This window comes from Lampris incognitus, chromosome 17 (genome assembly GCF_029633865.1).
Source record: "Lampris incognitus isolate fLamInc1 chromosome 17, fLamInc1.hap2, whole genome shotgun sequence".
Taxonomy (NCBI): domain Eukaryota; kingdom Metazoa; phylum Chordata; class Actinopteri; order Lampriformes; family Lampridae; genus Lampris; species Lampris incognitus.
Window position 1 is genome coordinate 36333195 of NC_079227.1, and position 24585 is coordinate 36357779.

At 44.7% G+C, this 24585-nt stretch overlaps 1 protein-coding gene across 1 annotated transcript; it reads right to left on the reverse strand.

Moving 5' to 3' along the window:
* Positions 1–1172: 1172 nt before the first annotated feature.
* On the reverse strand, positions 1173–22133 carry LOC130127201 (uncharacterized). Its single transcript, XM_056296771.1, has 5 exons — positions 21582–22133; positions 19120–19542; positions 14063–14281; positions 2345–2370; positions 1173–1209 (listed from the first exon to the last, which is right to left on the reverse strand). Exons 1-5 carry the CDS (start codon positions 22131–22133, stop codon positions 1173–1175), a joined length of 1257 nt encoding a protein of 418 aa, XP_056152746.1.
* Between the last annotated feature and the right edge of the window lie 2452 nt (positions 22134–24585).

Sequence of the window (24585 nt, forward strand, 5' to 3'; positions counted from 1 at the left end):
AACCAGAGAATGCCAAAAAATATGATAGCAGGGAAGTAAGTGAAAATACCGTCACTCCAGTTGCATGCAATGCAAAGAGATTTGTGGTAATGCAGACAGTCAATGCTCATGCTCCAAAATCAGCCCACTGATAAGCCACTTTATGAAAGCCACTTTATTTTTGTCATTGTACAGGTTACAACGAAATTTGTTCTCTGCATTTAACCTATCCCAGGGTTCCCACTCTTTACTAGAGATCATTTTCCAGGACCTTTCTAGGACATTTTCAGTGATGATCTACCTGGTATGACAGACAGGGATCACGCCATACACTAATATGTTCCTCTCTGTGGAAGTCTTATTTAAAAGACATGCAGTCTATGGCTATAACTCATCTATGAAATCCTTTCTTACATGCTTAGAAATTATGACAAATTTATCATAGAATAATGCAAACATACCTGCCGATGTACAGCACTTCACTTTATTAGTATAATAACCAAGTTACATGATGGTCTGGGGTCTACCTTCACTCATTTTCCTCATCATTTCTCTCATTTTCCATGTGTTTTCCATGACTGGAAAATTGGTCAGCTATTTTCCTGGTTTTCCAGGACACATGGGAACCCTGCCGTCCTATTATATAGGAGCAGCGGGCAGCTGCAGTACCCAGGGAACAACTCCAGTTCTTTTTCCTATTGCCTTGCTCAGGGGCACAGACAGGAGTATTAAACCTAACATGTATGTCTTTTTGATGTGAGGCAACAGTGCTAACCACTGGGCCACCGTGCTGCCCCCAGTGTATCCTACTAGAAAAAGCGAGGAAGCAATGAAACTGTATGTAGTGCTTGATGAGCAGAGTAACAAGTGACTTGCCAAATCTGAGTGTTGTCATCCTTTCAACGTCCCAACCTCAGCAGACCCATACACACTGAAAACCTGCTCTGGGGTAACCACAACTACGGGCATAAGAGCTAAAAACTTCATGACTGAATCTCAAGATGGCAAAATACGACTTCCCCTCCCAAACTTAATTGAATGTGACATGATTCCCGATGACCAGAGAGAGTTGCAGACAGCATTCCACCTGTGGAATTACTTCCATCCTCCTGCTCTTGGGTCGAGATATACTGCAAATGCACAAGGTGAGGGAGCAAACCAATGGATCTCACAGTACTTCTCATGCGTAGCGGCTAGAACTTGGGTGTGTCATTGTGGGTGAAGCCTGCCCTGGGACAACACATACGCCAACAAGTGTCAATGTGCTGAAAATGTATGTGCTCAGTAATGGTCGTACATCCTTCCTCAAACAAAATACTGTTGAAAGAGAATTTCAACCACATGACATCTCAACTTAGCTTATCTCCAGCTTTTTGTACTGAGGAAGAATATCTTAGGAGGAACATACACAACATGAGATATGTAGTTTTTGATAAGACTAGGGATGATGACAAGCAAGCACTTTCAATGGACGATCAAACTTTTCTTGACATAACAGAGAGAAAAGTTTATCAAGATGAAGGAAACAGCTTGGTGGCGCCGTTACCATTCTACTTCCCCCGACAGTGCCTTCCAAGTAACAGAGACCAAGCAATGAAGTGTCTTTTTTTATCTCTCAGGAAAACATTGGACAGGAAACCTGACATGAAGAGCCAGTACATTGACTTCATGCAGAAAATGCTTGAAAATAACCATGCAGATCCTGCTTCTCCACTGGAGAAACAGAACACTGATACTGAACATCATTCAGTGTATACCACCCCCAAAACCTGAACAGTGGAGAGTGATGTTTCATTCAAGCACTGAATAGGACAGAGTAGCTTTAAACAAAGTGCTTCTTAGTGGCTCTGATTTAAACAACACCCTTTTGTGGGTTCTCCTACATTTCAGGAAAAAAAAAGTTTGTAGCATTCAAAGCTGATTTATCGCAAATGTCTTATTGTTTTGTGGGACAAGAAGACCACAGAGACTACCTCAGATTCCTTTGTTATAAAGACAAAGACCTTAGCAAAAACATGAAAGACTACAGAATTTAAGTTCACGTGTTTGGAAATAGCCCCTCACCGGCCATGGCTATCTATCGCATGAGACGGGCTGCATCTGAAGGTGAGAGAGAACATAGCCTTGATGCCAAGCAGTTTGTAGTGCGACATTTTCATGTTTACGACAGACTTGCATCTGTACCCACCCACAAAGAAGCTAATGACATCTTGACGAGAACCCAAAAAGAAGTCAGCAGAGTCCAATCTGACATTACTACATAAGATAGCGTCCAACAGCTACAGGGTTATGGAAGCTTTTCCAGCTGATGAACGGGCCAAGGATTTGTACGATTTGGACCCCAGATTGGATGATCTTCCCTTACAGCGCAGCCTGGGAGTCCTGTGGAACCTGGAAACACAGTTTCAGATTCCAAGTTTCCACAGAGGAAAAGCCATACACTTGGAGAGGTGTATTAGCCACTGTCAACAGTTTGTATGACTCTTTAGGATTTGTGGCACCTATAATGATACAAGGAAAAGCCCTGCTCCATGACTCAGCTGGGCAAAATGGCTAGAATGAGTAAATCTCTTCTGAAAAAGAGTAACAATGGAATAGGTGGAAAAAAAATCTTTAAAAGATCTGCAACATCTTTAGAAAGGTAAGTGCTATGTTCAATTTTCACAGCTCTCCGCCTAGGGAAGAGAGTTGTTCATCTTTTCAGATACATCCACAATAGCAATTGGAGCTGGGGCTTACCTAAGAGCCATTAACAATGAAGATCAGTGCCATGTAGGATTCATCATAGGCAAATCCAAACTAGCCGCACGGCCAGCTCACGCTGTCCCATAACTGGAGTTATGTGCAGCTGTTCTGGCTGTGGAACTAACAGTATGACCTACGAAGGGATGAGACTGACATTGACGTCGATGTTGTTAAATTCTTCACTGACAGTAAGATAGTCCTCGGATACATATACAACAGCACCAGGAGGTTTTACACATATATTGCCAACAGAGTGACTCGCATGCAAAAATCTACACATTCTGAGCACAGGCACTATATCTCTACAGAGAAAAACCCAGCAGATCATGCCACCAGGCCTGTTCACGCTTCCCAAACTCAACAGACAAACTGGTTTTCTAGGCCATCAGTTCCTAAGTACCAAGTACTAAATTCCTAAATCCTAATCTGGATTTAGTTGAGTGATGAAATGTATCTTTCAATAAACGTTGTATCCAGATGAACTGATTCAACCTCCTTTGATATCCGGCTATTCGTCCATTGGGTAGGTATTCGATTTTCAATCCTGGGATTCGGATATTCTTCTTTTTTTCTTTTTTTTTGTAGGTTATCAATAAAGGTGAACTGCAAAAATATATTTTGTCGGCACATTCTTGTATTATATACTTTTTAATGCATTGTTAAAATGTGGAGATATATTCTGTCTCAGCTAGGGTGCATGACATCCCTCTCAATTACAGCAGTGACATCACGCTTCAATTCACCTTGGCTGTTAAAGGGAAGACAAAATGCCGGAAGAGCTCAGCTGTGCTGTTATTATAAATGTGCTACCTTATTCTATTTATTACAGTTTGTTCGTTTATTTTTCTTTCTTTACTGTGTCGATAATTGATAAAAAAAATAATTGTATTTCTGTATGATTTGTGATTTCTTTTTCAGAAAAATGTCACGAGTATTTTGGCCCAAATACTTGGGTCCAAATCCATCAGTGTTTCTCCTGTACTTCCGTATACATAATGTTTCTTTTTCAATTGTGAAAACTTGTAAATAAAGTGGACAAAAAAAAGCTTGTGATTATTCTTACTGTGCAGCGTGAGATCTTCAAGGAAGAATAAAAATGTTTCCGTATGAAGCAAGCATTTCCAAAATAAAGTTCACTCACAAAGCTTAACCCCATCATTGATGAAGATGGATTATTCAGAGTCTGAGGCCGCCTGATACCGGCACCGCTCACAAAGGAAGAAAAGCACTCACTCATCATTCCCTATACTCCCACATTGCTTCTCTCTTGGTGAGATACTACCATGAGAAAGTAGCACACCAGGGCCATCATATTACAGAGGGAGCAAGCACCTGGTCTCATCTGTTATCTACAAATACTATGTCATCTGTCGTAGGCTCAGAGAAAGGCTACAGATCCAGAAGATGGCAGACTTGCTAGCCGACTGGCTCTCACCAGTGCCACCCTTCACCGACGTCAGTCTTGATGTCTTCAGTACGTGGATGGTGATGACACGTTGCACAAGGGGAGGCGGTGCAGATGGCAAATGGTGGGCAGTGCTTTTCACATGCATGTCAACAAGTGTGCACATTAAGCTAGTTGAATCAATATCCACAGCCAGCTTCATTAATGCATTAAGAAGATTTTTCTCGATTTGTCGACCTGCAAAACTTCTCCACTCAGACAGGGGCATGAATGCTATTGGTGCCTGTAAAGAGTTGAGTATTGATCACAGGGACACCACACTGAAAAGCTACCTCCAGGAAGAAGCCTGCACATGACAATTTAATCCCCCACATTCTTCAAACGTGTGTTTCGTGGAAAAGACTCATTGGCATTGCAAGGCAGAGCCTAGATGCAATGCTTATTCAGTCTCCACATACTCGACTCACACATGAAGTATTGAGTACCTTGATGGCAATAATGAACACAAGAAAGCAATTGTCTACAGACCCGGACATGCCAATTGTTCTCACACCAACACTGATCTTGACTCAGGAGACAGGTGCTCTATCGGCACCTTCTGGTAACTTCGACTCAACAAAGCTCCACACAAAACAATAGAAACAGGCTCAGTATCTCACAGACACTTTTTGGAAGAGATGGGGGGGGGGGGGGATACCTTGCCACTCTTAAGAGTCAAAGAAAATCGACAGAAGGCAAGCCCAACATCAAAGTTGGAGATGTTGTTTTGCTCAATGATAACCAAGCTTACATGAGTAACTGACCTGTGGGACTTGTTATCAAGACATTCCTTGGCAATGAAAACAAGGTTCAAAAGGCACTTTTGTCCTTACTTCAAAAGAAGTAAGGACAGCAAAAGAAGGGACGGTGAATGTGTCTCTGAGACCAATCTCAGAGATGGCTGTCCTTTTGTCTGAGGGACGGAAGAAAACAAGACTGTGTTAAACCTCATACCAACTGTGCAATTTGAGTCGTCTCAGATGAAAGATGACTGAACATGGCGATATCTTTGGTCATGGCTCCAAAATGGTGGTCCTACGTTGCACTGTGAGACAGGTTCAAAGACAGCCATTATTACGATCTTGCGACCAAAGATAACCTGGGACAAAAGTGTGACAGTGTCAGAAATGTAGGATGACCATCTCACAATGTGACTGCTGCTATGACCTACGTCTACTAACCAACCAATAGAAATGCAGCACAAAATGACGCACTGATCAATGCCATGCAGAATCTTTGCTGGCGCTAAACACAAACAAACAGACTGTTAGCATCTGTGACCCAAATGCGATGGATTCAACCAAACGAGCGAAAAAGAGCCAACAAAATGAGCAACAAAATTAACAAAATGAGCTGCGGTGACTATTGAAAGGACTCGATTCCCACTTGGCGTCAAATTGCAACCCCCCTCCCCCAAGATCAGGTGGAGGGGTCCTCAGGGTAGATCAAAAATACGCAGGGGGTCCAGGACCCCAAAAAGGTTGAGAACCACTGCTCTAATACATAATAATAATGATCAGGGTAGATATGTCCGTAGCCCACAGTTACACTGGGAGATTTGCTTAAAGGGAATGTAAAGTCATTGACTTGAATAAGGTAAAACCAATTCTTACTCACTTATCCTACTCAAAATTTTACAGAAGCTTCTGAATGTGAACCTGCAACCTTCTGGTGCCTGGCTTTCCCCTCGCCTGAGGCCGGTGGGAAAAGGTCTCTTCAGGCTATGAGGAAGAGTCTGTTCCCATCCCTGAAGATGAACTGCACTCTTTTCAATGGGAAGTCATGGATGGGAAACATTCACAGGGTCCCACCCCCTGTCACTGCGCCAATCCCCACCCCAAAATACTGCTTGACATCAGCTGCCCGTGTGTGTGTGTGTGTGTGTGTGTGTGTGTGTGTGTGTGTGTGTGTGTGTGTGTGTGTGTGTGGTCGGTCATGTCAGCACTTAGCTTGACACAAACAACTTTGAGTGAAATGAATGGCCTCAGTGGGGCACTAATGAGTAGGCTCTACAAAGGCCAACAATTAGATGCTTTAGGACTAGCAGGTTGTTTGATGTGCAGGCCAGGTATGTGTTTTTGCTTGTGCGTCTTTGCAGCCGGTCAACATGCTTCTGGTGATAAAATACAGCCTTATTCTGCCCTGAAACTGAATTATTTTAAAAACAACTACTGTCAAATTAAAGTGATTAGACCGCGCTGGCTTATAAAGTTTAATTGGGGCGCAGAGTTAGTTTTATTAATTAGGACTGATAATCATTACAGCAGTATAAATCAAGCTCTCTGGATAACTAATTACAACCTTAAAACAACACACATCTCAAGCATAATGCATTACTACCAACGGTTTTCCTCGAGTTAAAATTTTAGGCAATTTGATTGCTTTCTTAATCCAAATTGACTTATTGAGTCACAACCACTAAGACAGAATAATAATAGAATAATAGTGAGTTAGAATCTACTACTACTTTTGGCTGCTCATTAGGGGTCACCAATAGTAATAATAATAGTATAGTAAGTAATAATAGGTAATAATAAGTAAAATAATAATAATAAGTAATAATAATCAATTATAATAAGTAGTAATAATAATAATAATCAGTAATAATAATAAGCAATAATGAGTAATAGGTAATAATGATAAGTAGTAAGAATAATAAGTAATAGGTAATAATGATAATAATTAGTAAGAACAATAAGTAATAATGATGAGTAATAATAGTAAGTTAGAATAAGTTTCCATTTGTTTAAGGGCATCATAAGCAACTAAAACAGGGAGTTCAAAGCTCACTTTGTCCCCATACGCCACTCCTGTGACCTTAAAATGATCATTTAAGAGCTTTTAACATGACTTTCTCAGTTGACTATCAAAATCATAAATGTACTGGTCAATACTTCAGTGTGTTCTGGACCAAGTCTAAGGGTGAAAAAAGCCTCGGCCTCCCTCATGTTCTCTCGTTCCTCTTTCATTCCCTCTTCAATATCAAACACATCTCTCCAGTTATGCATTTTTGATCCCTGTCAATAGGCACTCTTATATTTCTCTCTAACATGTCCCCTGCATTCTCTCTCTCACTCTCACTGCATGTTTTACCTCCTCTTTTCTCTCTTGCCCCTTTCTGTGTTTCTCTGCTCCAAACCCCTTCCATAAAACCCTGTTCTTTGGCTCAATTTGTTAGCTGTAGCAATAAACACAACAAGCCACAGGATACCTCCGGATTCCTGCAGAAAACTCCACACTGCTGGCGTTGTAAAACCAGGCATATGTGGCACCACAGGGGCCAGTGTTTTGTTAAGTGTGTGTGTGTGTGTGTGTGTGTGTGTGTGTGTGTGTGTGTGTGTGTGTGGTAGTGAGGACCCTGCGGTTGCGCCGTCACATCAGCAGCACATCTGCAGGCGGTCAGCACTCAGTCACATGTAATTTGTGTTAGTGATTAACGCTATATAAACGTTACTCGTTTCTGAGACGCAGACCTGAACAAACCCGGGACACATCAGAGCTGAGGGCGACGCAACAGAACCAGGATCCTGTGAGGGGTACATATCGGGTCAGAGTAACGGCTGATAAAATTGGTCTGTGAATGGTTAAAAGTCCACGTTGATAAATCTGTTGCATCCACCTCAAATCGGTGTTAGAGTCCAGACACACTAAACCAACTAGAGGCAACGAAGGCCGACTGTTGCGTCGCCTCACATCACCTGCCGTCTGAGCAAAAGAGTAGCACTTGAAGACACCGCAAAGACTACAGCTGACGGCCCTGATTAGCTAGCTTAGCACTGATTCGCTAAGCTGAACAGCCAATCAGCGTGATCTCTCTCACCGATGGGCTCCACCGATTCAACATGCTGAATCAGACAAAAAGCTGCCGACAGGGGTCCGACAGTGCAGAACAAACCGCAAAAACTAGAGTCACAGACGCTCACCAACAGATCGACATTGGCCGACCGTTGGCCTGGTGTCATCTGTACTTTCATTTTATTCCATCAAAATGTATAAGAAAGGGGTGTTTGGGTGGTCTATTCGGTTCCCTACCAACACAGGGATCGCCAGTTCGAATCCCCGTGTTGCCTCCGGCTTGGTCGGGCATCCCTACAGACACAATTGGTGTGTCTGCTGGTGGGAAGCCGGATGTGGGTATGTGTCGTGGTCGCTGCACTAGTGTCTCCTCTGGTCGGTCGGGGCACCTGTTCAGGGGAGGGAGGGGGAACTGGGGGGAATAACGTGATCCTCCCACGCGCTATGTCCCCCCCTGGTGAAACTCCTCACTGTCAGGTGAAAAGAAGCAGCTGGCGACTCCACAATGTATCAGAGGAGGCATGTGGTAGTCTGCAGCCCTCCCCGGATCGGCAGAGCAGCGACCGGGACGGCTCGGAAGAGTGGGGTGATTGGACGGGTACAACTGGGGGGGGGACCCTAATATATATATATATATATCAAAGAGTGCGTGTGTGTGTGTGTGTATGTGTGTGTGCACGTGGGCTTTGTGCACGTGTAGTATAATGGTAAGCGGCCACATTCTCTTATAATGAAGAAAATTTACACAGCGGTTAGCTCCGCTGCGGCCAAATCTGTGGATGTTAGCTTGGTGTTGTACACGCGTCCATGCACAAAACATTTCCACATTTTACGTCCGGAGGTTTGTATGCACGCTGTGTGAGTGCTTATGCAATCGACTGACCCTTTTTGTGCACTTTTGTATATTGCCAACCCTTGCGCTGCATAAACCCACTTACTAATGGCTGTAACTGGTGGCAGAGCTGGCTGAATGTATCAAGTGCTGGGTTTGAATGTGGGTCGCGACCCTGGTCACACATCCTCCTGCTTTGTTGATACAGCCAGAACTGCACAACAACCCTGAGGCCATGACAGAGTGATTAGAAATATGTCTCTGTCAGATTAAACAGGGTTTTGGGATCTTAACTCATTTAATTCTGATAGCAGATGACCGCCGTCCTTGGTGTTCTGTGTGTTCGTGATCGCGGTCGTACGCTGGGGTATCTACTTCTCCTCAGCGTCTGCAGAGCTTCGACGGCGAGTCCACACTGAGGTAGATCAGATGGTGTTTTGACAAGGGAGGTTGCTGGCAAGTCTCTCCCTTCTCAAAAGCCTCATTATTAAGGCAGCTCTTCCTGAGCTCAGCCCAGCCAGAGTTTCTGCAACCACAAAGGACTCATAAAAAGCCTACGACGGAGTCTGTCATCGCACAACGGCACACATGTGCGTGTGTGTGTGTGTGTGTGTGTGTGTGTGTGTGTGTGTGTGTGTGTGTGCGCGTAGCAACATGTGCAAGATGTGAGTGACAGAGCACATGTTTAGAGCCAAAAGCCTCAACTCGACAAAGTTTGCAATTTTTCAGCCCGAGACCAACACCAACATCACTTTAAGCTCTCTCTGATGCACACACACACACACACACACACACACACACACACACACACACACACACACACACACACACACACACAAACACGGCATGGTCAACTGTCACGTGTAATGCACGTGCACATGCATATGTATAATATTTATAATGTAATCAATATAACAACATTTCATACAGTGGCCCATGTGTGCTCTGCACTTATATGGGATGTTAAATGAGCCCCGAGTCTGACCCGGGTCCACACTATGTATATAAAAAAATGGCCGGTCCCAGTCCGAATCAACTCCGTGTGTCGGGACCTGTAGGGACTCGATGGGCTTGCAGACCTCTGTGTCTGTTGCATTGTGGGAAAGTTTAATGTGGTTGGCTCTGTTTTGGCAAACTTATACTGACATAGGCAAGCAGCACCCCCCACACACACAGGTACATTATACACACCACAAATGCTACAATTATTACATGAAATGTAAATCCATACTGTACGATGAGTCACACACATTAAATCAATACTGTATGATGAGTCACACACATATTAAATCCATACTGTATGATGAGTGATATTCATATTAAATCTATACTGTATGATGAGTCACATACATATTAAATCCATACTGTATGATGAGTCACATACATATTAAATCCATACTGTATGATGAGTGATATTCATATTAAATCTATACTGTATGATGTGTCACACACATATTAAAGCCATACTGCATGATGAGTGATATTCATATTAAATCTATACTGTATGATGAGTCACATACATATTAAATCCATACTGTATGAGTCACACACATTAAATCCATACTGTATGAGTGATATTCATGTTAAATCCATGCTGTATGATGAGTCGGTTACATATTAAATCTATACTGTATGATGAGTGATATTCATGTTAAATCCATACTGCATGATGAGTCACACACATTAAATCCATACTGTATGATGAGTGATATTCATGTTAAATCCATACTGTATGATGTGTGATATTCATATTAAATCCATACTGTATGATGAGTGATATTCATATTAAATCCATACTGTATGAGGAGTGATATTCATATTAAACCCATACTGTATGAGTCACATACATACTAAGCATATGTATATTATACGCCTACACTCACATTTCCACATGGCTGTATACACACACACACACACACACACACGCACACGCACACACACACCAGTGCTTTTGATACTTTCAGGGAGGTCTACATTGGATCAGAGGCATCTCTGGTAGCAGAAAACCAAAACAGTCCATGTCTTGATGCATGCTCAATAATCCAGGTAAGAAGATCAAAGAAGACTGAATCAGTTCATCTGGATACAACGTTTCCTAACAGATAGGTCTCATCACCACCTAAGTGACAGTTTGTGCACCCCTGAAAACCAGGGGTGCACAAGTTGCAAAGGTTTCTGGGAAACAGTTCCGATGCAGGTCAAAATACTCTCGCTTGCATGGAAACTGCAGGACTAATATTATTCTGGGTTTTCCTCTTTTTGCTCCGTCTCTTGTTGTGCCCTTTCTTCCTTTTCTCCAGCCATCTCTCTCTCTCTCTCTTTCAGTCTTACTCCGTTCTTTCTACGGTTCTTTCTCCCTGCCTTCGTGCTCTCTAATTTCCATGGCTCCAAATTCAATGTAGATACCAGCTCAGCTAAGGCCATTTATCACACACACACACACACACACAGAGCGATGGCTCGGTCAGTCGCTCTGTCAGTAATATAGGGAGCAGAACTAACAGAGAATAAATCATTTTTCCGCTGCCGGGGCCTACCCCAGACAAAGGGCCTGTGTGTACATACGCATGTCGGCATGTGTGATTTTTTTTCTACCAGTATGTGTGTCTGTGCACGAGCGCACATTTGTTTCTGCGGACTAACTTATTGGACAAATGTATTACTCATCTCGCAGGCATAACAGCCGGAACATTTCAACCCCGAACCGAGAAGGAAAAAAAAAAAAAAAAAACACCAAGAACTGCTTTTTTTTTCCATTCCGCCAAAAAAACTGATTGAGTAATGAATAGGACTGGATGGTTTGAATGGTTATGTGGTGCCCCACTGCAGCGAGAACACTGTTTGAGAAGCCAACCTCAAATAAATACACCAGCCGTCTTATGTGTGCTGAGTTCATAGCATCTCAAACCAGCTCCAGAATCAGCAAACCTCAGTATGATGTACGTTTAAGCATATATATTAGGGCTGGGACTTTAACGCGTTAATTCGATAATTAATTATAGGAAAAATAACAGCGTTAAAAAAAATTAACGCATTTTATTTTTACCCTCTCGTCAACACGGAACGCTTTTCAGTGCACTCGTTTCTGGCATACGGATTATACCGATTCACCGAGTGACGTCAGTCAAGCGGAAGGCGGAGTAGGTTAGGCTAACAAGTTAGTATGCTAACAACAGATGTGATGGACGACAAGGATGACGCCGTGTTGCTTTGCTCTGTGGATGGGAAATTAACGTTAAAAAAACGGTCGGATGGAAGCCTAGATAAGAACACTGTTGTGTGAAGACTCCGCAACAAAGAGTTTGCATTCCACCGCAGTTATTCAAGCCTCCGGTACCACCTAAATGCGAAACACGTTGCAGCTAGTACCAACACCGGAGCTAACGCTAATGCTAACGCTAGTGCTCCTAGTACAACCAAGCAGAGTTGCCAACCGACTCTCCACCAGATGACGGGTTTCAAAGCCAAGATGAGTAAGTCCACGTCTGATAAATTAACAAACTCACTGGCCAAATGGATTGGTGTGGACTGTAGACCACTTTCAGTGGTAGAAGATCAGGGGTTACAAAAAGTACTGTGTTTACAAAACAAACTTGTTTTGAACAAAATAAACAGGATTTTGTTGTTTAAACTTCTGTATGTGTCTAGTCATTGATTTAGTCATCTAGCAAGACCTGTTTGAATTGAAAAATGTGGCTTCTGGTGTCAAATATCGATATGCGATTAAAATGCGATTAATTATGATTAATTAATTACAAAGCCCCTAATTAATTCGATTTTTTTTTAATCAAGTCCCACCACTAATATATATATATATATATATATATATATATAGCGTTTTTTTCCGAAACCGTCAATGTGTTGAGTGCTCGACTAATGAGGAGCGGAATATCAACAGATACAGGAAAAAACTGCTATGCATTAAAATATTTTTTCCTGTATCCGTGTTGACATTTTTTTTTCTCCCCCCCTTTTCTCCCCAATTGTATCCGGCCAATTACCCCACTCTTCCGAGCTGTCGCGGTTGCTGCTCCACCCTCTCTGCCAATCCGGGGAGGGCTGCAGACTACCACATGCCTCCTCCAATACATGTGGAGTCGCCAGCCGCTCTTTTCACCTGACAGCGAGGAGTTTCACCAGGGGGACGTAGCGCATGGGAGGATCACGCTATTCCCCCCCCAGTTCCCCCTCCCCCCCGAAACAAGTGCCCCAACCGACCAGAGGAGGTGCTAGTGCAACAACTAAGACACATCCCCATATCCGGCTTCTCACCCACAGACACAGCCAATTGTGTCTGTAGGGATACCCGACCAAACCAGAGGTAACACAGGGATTCGAACCACCAATCCCTGTGTTGCTAGGCAACGGAATAGACTGCTACACTACCTGCACGCCCCCGTGGGTAAGTGTCCTGATCGCTGCACTAGTTCCTCCTCTGGTCGGTCGGGGCACCTGTTCGGGGGGGACAACTGGGGGGGAATAGTGTGATCCTCTGACGCGCTATGTCACCCTGGTGAAACTCCTCACTGTCAGGTGAAAAGAAGCAGCTGGCGACGCCACATGTATCGGAGGAGGCATGTGGTAGTCCGCAGCCCTCCCCGGATCGACAGAGGGGGTGGCGACTGGAACAGCTCGGAAGAGAGGGGTAATTGGCCAAGTACAATTTGGGAAAGGGGGTGGGGGGCAAAAAAAAAAAAAAAAAAAAAGACAGACGTGTCTTTTGTCTAATTGTATCACTGTGCAGGTTCTGGGTCAACAAAGCCCATTTGCATCATTTCGACCTACTATAATTGTAATGATGTAAGGACAAACACTTTTCGGGCACTTGATGAAAGACCTACAGTTTCACTAGAGGGTATGAATGCTTGTTGTATGTACCCAGGATGTATCCATGTAGTGTTTGGTCCGTCTCTGCAAGTGTCCTCTTAGAAATGTTAAGTATTTGACCAAGACTTGACAAAAGTGACTTTCAGGTTGAACTGAAGCTCTTCTGAGAAGCACCACAACACCTCTCTCTAAACAGAAGGGCCTATTCATCAGACCTGTAGCCTGAGTGTGAAAGATAAACCGTCTCTGACAAGTAGCTGACCTCTTCACTGTCTATATTCATTTTTTCACGTATCTTTTATAGTGTGTATGTGTGTGTGTGTGTGTGTGAGTGAGAGAGAGTCTCATTCTCAACTCTGGAATACATGCATTCACAGTGTGTAGGTGTGTGTTTGCACAGGGATGTACTCGAAGGACTGTGTGAGTATTTGCTCTCTTACCTGCAGTAGCCTGAGCCCTACGGAGAACAGCATCCCTCTGCAGACCCTCAGACAACCACCTTGGCTCTCTGTACCGAGCATCAGGATTGGCTGAATCTTTTTCAGGCTGGTTTGCCATGTCCTACAATGAACAACCCCCATCCAGGCCTCCTCTGAAATCCTTCCTGAAGGCAGTGCCTGGACTATGGCTCTGGTCCCAGTGCACACCGACTTGGTCACCTAAAACGAAAGTGAATGTCAGTTTTGAGCAAGCATGAGAGAAATCAGAAAAAAATGTTCCAATATTAAGCCAATCCAAGCATGACTAAAACTGCCTATCTTCACAATACATGTATTTATGAAACATTAGATTTTCACTCAGCTTATGTAAATGGATTAAAGAAGGAAAGCAGCCATTTTTATCTCTCTCCCTCTGATATATATATATATATATATATATATATATATATATATATATATATATATAATATAGCGTTTTTTTCCGAAACCGTCAATGGTGTTGAGTGCTCAACTAATGAGGAGCGGAATATCAACACGGATACAGGAAAGATTTTAATGCATAGCAGTACAGTCCTGTTTCATGTATCTCGCACTCATCAGCTTCTAATGTGTGTATATATGTATATATATATATATATATATATATATTATTTTTCTTATATAAATTTATTTCTGATTTTTTCCCCTTCTCTCTCAATTTAGTGGCCAATCGATCCCTATTTTAGTTCAAACACCCACCCTCGTACTGCATGCATTCGCCAACTGCAACTACTACTTCTTTCACCTGCTCCTGTTATGGGTCGCCACAGCGGATCATCCGTTTCCATTTCTTCCTAAATTTCTTTCTGATTTCTCCCATTTAGTGACCAATCGATCCCTATTTTAGTTCAAACACCCACCCTCTCCGGCCGGCAGTCTCGAAGGAGACGCCTCGCCACTTTTGTGACAAGGCGAATCCAGGCCAAACCAACTGCATCGACACAAAGCCGGCTTTCCATGCCAGAGATGGGGGGGGGGTTCAAATCCCGGTTGGGACAAGTTTCCGGTGCGAGTCCGTGGCTTAGACTCCTAATGCTATACAAGCCAGCTACCTCATATATGAGTGTCTCAGACGAGTCACCGGTGCGAGTCCGTGGTTTAAACTCCTACTGCTATACAAGCCAGCTACCTCAGATATGAGTGGGAGTAACATTAATAGATTCATACTGGGCTTGGACGTCGCCCGACTTAACAAGGTCCGCGTCAGGTGTTGGAGAAGCAGGGCAACCTGAAGAGAAATGGGCTACTGGAACAAGTCATCCATGGCTAAGGGCCGATAACCTGGAACTGACAGAATGTTACAATAACAGTAGACCCCAGGAGAGGGGCTATATTGAGGAAACTGTGGACCAGTCGGAGATGTACTTCCACACGGACTCAGAAGCAGCTAGTGGCTGAATGCTCGAACATCAATAGAAAGAAGCTACCATCATGACTTGAGATGGAGAAGCTTCAACAGGATGACTATACAATTCAGCACCCTGAATGGCCACCCAGTAGGCAAGATACATGAAGACAGCTGAAACTACTGAGGTTCAAATGAGAATCACGGCCAGACTAAAGACAGTCAACCCCCGGGCATGGCTTCCACGACTCAGTGACAAAGTACCATCACAAAGTCTGCTTGTGGACGTTAACACAGCCTTACGCAATATCTCAACAGCCACCATAACAGAGACAAATCAGCTTGTCTATGGCACTGCAACCATAATCGTGGAGATGCTTGGGTACAGAATTAAGAACACAAGTCACCAATAGTATCCTCCATGGAAGACAAGGCTGGAAGCCAAGCTCAAAGCAGCAGGGAGAATGTTAGCCAGGTAACGGAGGTGCAGAAAGGTGTGATGAAAGACAGGCCCTGGTTGAAGAAGTACAACAAGCAGAGGAGGTTGGCCAGTACTGGGCGTTGGGACACCGCCCCCTTCAAATACCAAGAGATGAAAATCTACTTAAACATGTTAAATATAATTTAGTTGTATAATGCAAATAATTAGGAAATAAAGTGTTTTTCAGTCTGTGAGCGCCTGTCAGCAGCCATTAAATATTAGTTCCGAATGGTATTTGGTGGATTTCTGCCTGAATACATACACTTACTGGGTGAGGGGCGCCGGCCAAACGATACCTTATGTAAGCCCTCAAACTTTGGTGAGCTGTTGACCTGAGGCTGCTGTCTAATTGGTTTCTTCAGATTTTCCATGGGGCGCAGTTCTGTGCCCCCCAGACACTCCTACTTTTAGTGGCAGCGAATTGGTATTGTTTTAATGTTTTTTTATGCAATGTGATTGGACAATTCTCGTGGCTGTCAATCATGTTCACACCCACCACCATGCCTCATCTTGACTGTCAATCATCTACTGTCTACGAACCCTGTTAAAATCTATAGGCTACATTGTTCTTCTTAATAACTCTGCGACTGTGTGGACATTAAAGCAGTTGTCAGATGTGCTGTGCCAAGGTAAATTGTGCTCCCCCCCAAAAAAATTTTTTTAGCACCAGCCGCCACTGACAACAAGATGTTCTTAAATGAGACCCTGGAAACTGTCAAACAAAGGCTTACAGCTCTGGCCGCCAGGCTGAAGCAATACAATAGAGAAGCAGAAGCCAAAAGAGTAAATGACCTGTTCCTCAGAGAACCATCCAAAGTGTACTCCCAGCTGCACAGTAACAAGGGAAAAACATCAGACCCACCCAGAGTAGAGACTGAGTGATACTGGAAGGATATATGGGAAAAGGAGACCTCACACAACATCAATGCCAAGTGGCCGTTGGACCTAAGAGTGAGCCAGCTCAATGGGAAGAATAAGATCCAAGCCATCAACACATATGCCTTACCAGTCAGCAGATACCCATCTGGAATAATAAGCTGGCCAAAGGAGGAGACAAAGGCCACAGATATCAGGACACAGAAACACCTCACAATGCACTGAGGTTTCCACCCGAATTCCAGCAGCCTGAGATTGTACGATAAGCGAAAAGATCGGGGCCGAGGGTTAGTGACCGTCAGAGCCACTATCCAGGATGAAACAAGGAACATCCATAAGTACATCAGAAAGAGGACCCCCAGGATGAACTGCTGAGTGAGTACCTCAAGCAGCAGAAAACAGAGTGTGGAGGATAAGAAGAGGTGGTATCATGGAAGATCAAGCCCCTCCATGGGATATACCATCGACAGATAGAAGACAGAGCTGACAGAAAAATCCTACCAGTGGCTAGAAAAGGCTGGACTGAAGGACAGCACAGAGGCTCTGATCATAGCAGCACAAGAACAGGTACTGAGGAACAGATCGGTTGAGGCAGGGGTCTACCATACCAAACAAGACCCAAGAGGCAGGCTGTGTAAAGATGCCCCTGAGACAGTCCAGCACTTAGTAGCAGGGTGTAAAATGCTAGCTGGGAAAGCATACAGTGAAGGGCATAACCAAGTGGCTGAGATAGCGTACAATAATATCTGTACTGAACACAGACTGGAAGTCCCCAAGTCCAGATGGGAGACACTGCGAAAGGTGGTTGAGAATGGCAGAGCTAAGATACTGTGGGACTTCAAGTTCCAGACTGACAAGCAGGTGCTGGATACGCAACCAGACATTGTGGTGGTTGACAAGGAACAGAAGACAGTAGTGATCGATGTAGCAAACCTGAGCAATGGCAACATCAGGACGAAAGAGCATGAGAAGCTAGAAAATACCAAGAGCAGAAAGAAGAACTAGATCGGATGTGGAAGGTGAAATCCACAGCAGTCCCAGTGGTAATAGGAGCACTAGCGGCTGTGACCCCCAAACTGGGAGAGTGGTTCCAGCAGATTCCAGGAACAAAATCTGAGGTCTCTTTCCAGACGAGTGCGGTCCTAGGAACAGCTAAGATACTGTGCAGAACCCTTAAACTCCCAGGCCTCTAGTAGAAGACCCGAGTTTGAGGAAGACACACACACCGCCCGAAAAAGGGTGAGAGGGGGATTTATATAGATATAAATATATGCTGCAGGGATAACACTCTATTAGCAACCATAATACTGAGCACTCTTCTGTGTGTCTGAAATGCTGTCAAATTTGTGCAGAAAAATGTCCACTGGTGACATCACTGGCAGACAATATGTGAATGTCTGTTTTTAAATGGAAGTTTGTGGCATTCACTGTAGGAGCTGTATGTAGCTTCAATGTAGCCCATCAAAAGTAGTGGCAGGCCACCAAGTGAGGGTTGTAGTTTCCATATTCATTGATTGTCTATCAGTGATGTCACTGGGAGACACAACAGAGTGGAGAAGTGAGCAGAACTGCTGTTTCCAGGAAGAGTTTGTCCCATTCAATCAACTCATTGGATTTTTTACTTTAATGATTACTGCAATTAATACACAAAGAAACACAGGTGTCTCCCAGATGATTAAGTGATATTTTAGGGTTATTTCATGGCCATTGGTTATAAAGGTTTCAATTTCGTTTCTGAGAAATAACGTTTTTTAGCCTGTTCAGTATGTATGTCAAGAACTACAGTACACATGAGCCTCTACGGACGTTTCTATGGAGAACCCACTGCTCCTTCGCAGAATAAGACAAAAGAAAGCTGTTGAATGCTGATTGATGTAGTGGCGGTCAGGAACGAAACACCATAGTTCTTATCGCTGAATTGATTAAAATAGCAACTGAATTAGTTTATCTGAAAAGCTTAGCTAGCTACAAAGCTGCACCCAGCATGGCCATCAACATTTTAAGCTCTGTGATTGGGTGTTTCTTAAATGCAATGCATGCTGGGACTCGTAGTTGATTTATCCGTTCTGTACACAGTCTTGTACCTTTGACTTTTTTTCAAGGAACCAAATTTTTTTCCAGTGCACTTGCAAATTATTTATACTTATGAATCAACCAGGACAATTTCACGGCCATCCAGCTGACAGATAATGTTGAAAACTATGCTTGCATCCCTTTAATGGAAAAAGGAAGAAAGGGAAGAAAAAAAAAGATGGAACATGGAAAGCACCACAGACAGATCCGTTATTGGTCATTTCAGGAATTCCATATCATCACCTTCTGGTTATTCTTGAAGAACCGCCTCACCAGGACCGTGGAGCGCTCTTTACGGTTCCGCACGAATTCACTGTCGTCCAAAAAATCCTCCTCATCTCCCTCATCTCTGTCGCAGTCTCTGGTGCTCCTCGATGCCCCTGAGAATGACACCTCTTCATGCCTGCTGCTCCTCAACATTGTTTCTAGAGATGCCCGCCGCCGGAAAAGTTTCTCTACAGACACCTTGTTTACCCGGGCCCTTCTGTTGAGCCTTTCTAAACTGGAGTAGCCATCTTTAAGGCAGTGCCTGTGCTGATGGCTGGCCTTTTGCCCATTTTGGTGATGCCGGCAGTGGCTGGGAATGAGGGAACTACAGGGAGATGATACTACAGAGCGTGGTTCACTAGACGGACTGCCAGGGCAGGATGAGCGAGCCGGCAACACCTAGGGAAGGAAAACAAGGAAGAGTCATATTAGTGAACACTACTGGAACTACCAATGTAGGGCTGAAATTGTCCCTGTTATTCAACAGGTAAGAGCATAGTACTGACATAGCAACACTCGGGGTTGATTCACCCCAATGACTGCAAAAAAAACTTTTATAAAAAGCATTTGCAATAAAAGCATCCACAATAAAAGCATCTTTTTTAATGAAGAGCTTTCAGATGTACATTAATTCATGGTCCAATGACCCATAGATTAATGTGTGAGTGTTGTGTGTGTGTGTGTGTGTGTGTGTGTGTGTGTGTTGGGGGTGGGGGGGTGTTCGTGTTCAACTATATTTTTGAGTTTTTAACCATCGGAGTGAGGACATTTTTGTAAAGTGGAGACTAGGGATGGGAATCTCCATCCCCAGGCCGATACGATACGTATCTCGATACACAGCCAACGATCCGATACATTAACGATACAAATGAAGCAGCTACCGATTCGGTACGATACGATTCATCTTCCTACTGCGATGCATCACGACTCAACACAATCCAATAACAATGCAAATAGGTGCAAAATCATCTTCATTTTATTGTTCCATTTAGAACATAGTATATCACTGGAGCTAGCATGAGGTGAATCAGAGGGCGAGCTAGCTATTGGGGAGTCCTCAGCCAAGCCATGTCGCCGTTTCAGGTGAGAAGTCAGGTTGGTCGTGCTGCCTGTGTATTTTATAGCAAGACGGCATCTTTTGCAAATTGCTTGGCTTTGTCGAGGTTTCCATCTCTTTTAAAGAATCCGAAGTGACGCCAAACATGGAACTTGTAGGTATGGCTAGGTAAAAAGTGTATCTGTTCGTCTGCCTTCTCTGCCATGTTGCTCGTTGATTGTATGAAGTAGGCCGGCTGTTGTGGCGTTAATATTGAGTGACTATTGACGCCTAGTGGTGAGTAGGTGAATCCGCCTCCAAATGTTTTTTTTCTCCGCAGCAAATAGTCCACTCGTTTGAGAACCGGCTGGGCTGAGAGAATTATGTAAGCGAATTGAATGAAAATAATAATTAAAAAATATATATATATTATAAGAAATCGGATTTTACCGATGCAAAGCTTTTACAAGGCGATGCATCGCGGTTTCAGCCCAATTTCTATCCGATGCACACCACTCCAACCGATGCACTGCATCGTAGACCCTTGCATCGATACACCGATGCAAATCGGCTAATCATCACAAGCCTAGTGGAGACATTTTGCCCAGTCCTCTCTTTTTTTGCCCAGTCTATTTTAGGGTTAGGACTTGGGTTAAGGTAAAGTTAGACAAGTATTTCTGATGGTTAAGATTAGGATTAAGCCAACACTGGGATTGCCGGTTCAAATCCCCATGTTACCTCCGGCTTGGTCGGGTGTCACAACAGACACAATTGGCCGGATGTGGGTATGTGTCCTGGTTGCTGCACTAGCACCTCCTCTGGTCAGTCGGGGCGCCTGTTCAGGGCAGAGGGCGAACTGAGGGGGGATAGCGTGATCCTCCCATGCGCTACGTCCCCCTGGTGAAACTCTTCACTGTCAGGCGAAAAGAAGCAGCTGCCGACTCCACATGTATGGGAGGAGGCATGTGGTAGTCTGCAGCCCTCCCTGGATCGGCAGAGGGGGTGGAGCAGTAACCGGGACGGCTCGGAAGAGTGGGGAGAAAGAAAAAAAAAAAGATTAGGATTAAGTGACAGGGAATGAATGTAGTCAATAAGGGGTCCTCATAAAGATAGAGGTATGAGAACGTGTGTGTGTGTGCATGCGCCGATGTATGTATGATAGTATCTAATAAAACAGACAGGGTTGTTTGAGTTAACTGAATTAAAACAAGTGAACCATCCGACTGATTCCTATGACAACAAGTCAGCGACCTGCAGTCAGTACTTCCATGTCAGCTTTTAACAAAAAGCTCCCGTTCATTCAAACCCTGGTCCCGGTAGCACACGCCTTCCACACTGAAACACAAAAGAATATGACGATACGTGGTAACGGCTGCCAGTGAGCTCTTTTCCTCTTAATTACCTTGTGGTAAGCCAGCATGGACACAGGCAGGCTGCTGCGGCGGATGTGGCATTGGATGGGCTGAGAGGAGCAGGAGCAGAGGCTGGCGCTAGAGACAGAGCTTGGGCCGGACGTAGGGCTGTAGCAACAGCTGGAGTGAAGAAGGCTGGAGGCAGTGCAGGGGCAGGGATCGGGGCAGCAGGCCCTGCCGCCAGTCCTGCATTTGCCCGCATCCTCACCCTCACCATGGGATTCCCATTGGCACGGCGAATCTCCCCCAGCTGTCAGAGTGGTCGCATTAGTAATTCCTTTAATTTTCTTCCCGTCTACCAGAAGTTTTGAGTTGTAATCCAAGCATTGGTATACATCATCTAAAAGCGTCCCTTCTCCGATGTCATTAGACAGCTTTCGGTATGACAGCAGGGAAGGACTCTGAGGGCTTCCATGGCCGTCATATCCTTTTGACTGGCAAACCGGCTCAGAGTATTGCTGTATCTCCTGGAAGTGGTGGTTGGACCTGGTCCCAGTCAGCGCTGCCGCTCTCACCCCTTTCTCATTGTCCTCTGTAGCCATGTTGTGTGGTATCAAAACCCTTCACAAGTCAAATAGCATCCAAACAGAGAGAGTCATTACCATTAAACACGGGGAAATTCTTACAAACTAGGTCAAACACCAAGACCACATGAGAAAAGATAGTTTCATAAAGGTAACACGTTACTACTGATCAGAATTTAGTAGGTGCATTTAGAGGAGTTTGAATTTTTTTTTTTTTTTTTGGTTTCTCCCCTTTTTTCTCCCCAATTGTACCCGGCCAGTCACCCCACTCTTCCAAGCCATCCCTGTTGCTGCTCCACACCCTCTGCCGATCCGGGGAGGGCTGCAGATATGCCTCCTCTGATACATGTGGAGTTGCCAGCCGCTTCTTTACACCTGACAGTGAGGAGTTTCACCAGGGAGACCTAGCACGTGGGAGGATCACGCTATTCCCCCCAGTTCCCCCTCCCCCCGAAACAGGCGTCCCGACCAGCCAGAGGAGGCGCTAGAGCAGCGACCAGGACAAATACCCACATTCAGCTTCCCACCCGCAGCCACGGCCAATTACGTCAATTACCAAGCCGGAGGTCAGACGGGGATTCAAACCGGTGATCCCTGTGTTAAGAGAGGTACTTAATTCTGTATTTAATCACGTTATGTATCCATGTGGTTGCCCCCACGTTAGATATCCAATTACATTTAATAATATTCCATGCTATGGCCATTAAGCTGGACAAACTCCTTGTGGATTTTTTATGGACATTAACGTTCAAATAACAGAAAATCATCAAAATTCATTTCCATAGGGCGTCCGGGTTGCATAAGCGGTCTATTCCGTTGCCTACCAACACGGGGCTTGCTGGTTCAAATCCCCATTTTACCTCCGGCTTGGTCGGGCGTCCCTACAGACACAATTGGCCGTGTCTGCAGATGGGAAGCTGGATGTGGATGTGTCCTGGTCGCTGCACCAGCGCCTCTTCTGGCCAGTCGGCGTGCCTGGTCGGGGGGGAAGGGGAACTAGGGGGAATAGCGTGATCCTCCCATGCGCTACGTCCCCCAAGCGAAACTCCTCACTGTCAGGTGAAAAGAAGCAGCTGGAGACTCTGCATGTATCGGAGGAGGCATGTGGTAGTCTGCCTGCAGCCCTCCCCGGATTGGCACAGGGGGTGAAGTAATTTGCCAGATACAAATGGGGAGAAAAACGGAAAAATCCCCCCCAAAATGTTTTTATTCTTATAGCAAATAAATTCAGATTTAAGTACTTACTTGGATAAAAGCTGGAGGCACCCACGTCAGGTTGCACTACAGATGCACAGGGGAAATAGAGCTGTCCCATGGCGGACCAATTATTTTTCCAATGACCCAAACGGCACATCCAGACAATGTTCTGTAATTGTGTGTGTGTGTGTGTGTGTGTGTGTGTTGTGGAAACAGAAGCTTATGCAGCTGTACAAAGCACCAATTGGAGCCGGCACTACAGAGGTGACCCTGGAGGACTGAGAAATTTCCCAGATAGGACCATTTAACAACTGCAGCTCACAGGGCTATGCGCCGGACTGTTTATGATAGCATGTGTACGTGTGTGTGCACGTGTTTGTGTGTATATCCGTATGTGTGTGCAACAGTTCTGCCTTGAACCTGCATGTACCCCTGGTGTGTTTGTCTGCAATCAACTTCCTGAGGAGAAACAAGAGACACAGAGAGAGAGAGAGAGAGAGAGAGAGAGAGAGAGAGAGAGAGAGAGAGAGAGAGAGAGAGAGAGAGAGAGAGAGAGAGAGAAAGCACTGTTAAAGGATGGCAAGAGACTAAATTCATCCTCCCATCATATCTTTACACTTAGAGGAATGTGGGCCAGCTCAGGGAGGAATACACACATACTTCTTAAACAAGAAAACTGACAACAGGGTGAGATAATTTCGCTCTTTCTCTGCATTGTTTCAAAAAGATTACATTGCAATGGGGGCGTCCGGGTAGCTTAGCGGTTTATTCCTTTGCCTAGCAACACGGGGACCGCCAGTTCGAATCCCTGTGTTACCTCTGGCTTGGTCGGACATCTCTACAGACACTATTGGCGTGTCTGTGGGTGGGAAGCCAGATGTGGATATGTGTCCTGGTCGCTGCACTAGCGCCTCCTATGGTCGATCAGGGCATCTGTTCGGGGAGGGGGGGGGGACTGGGTGGAATAGCGTGATCCTCCCACGCGCTACGTCCCCCTGGCGAAACTTCTCACTGTCAGGTGAAAAGAAGTGGCTGGTGACTCCCCATATATCGGAGGGGGCATGTGGTAGTCTGCAGCCCTCCCCGGATCAGCAGAGGGGGTGGAACAGCGACCGGGACGGCTCGGAAGAGTGGGGTAATTGGCCAAGTACAACTGGGGAAAAAGGGGGGGGGTGAATGTATGAAGGAACAGCGACTCAACACAGGGGCTTCATCATCTCCACCATTGTCTCCATCACAAGGACAAACAACAAAAATGAGCTCAGCTTGTGTT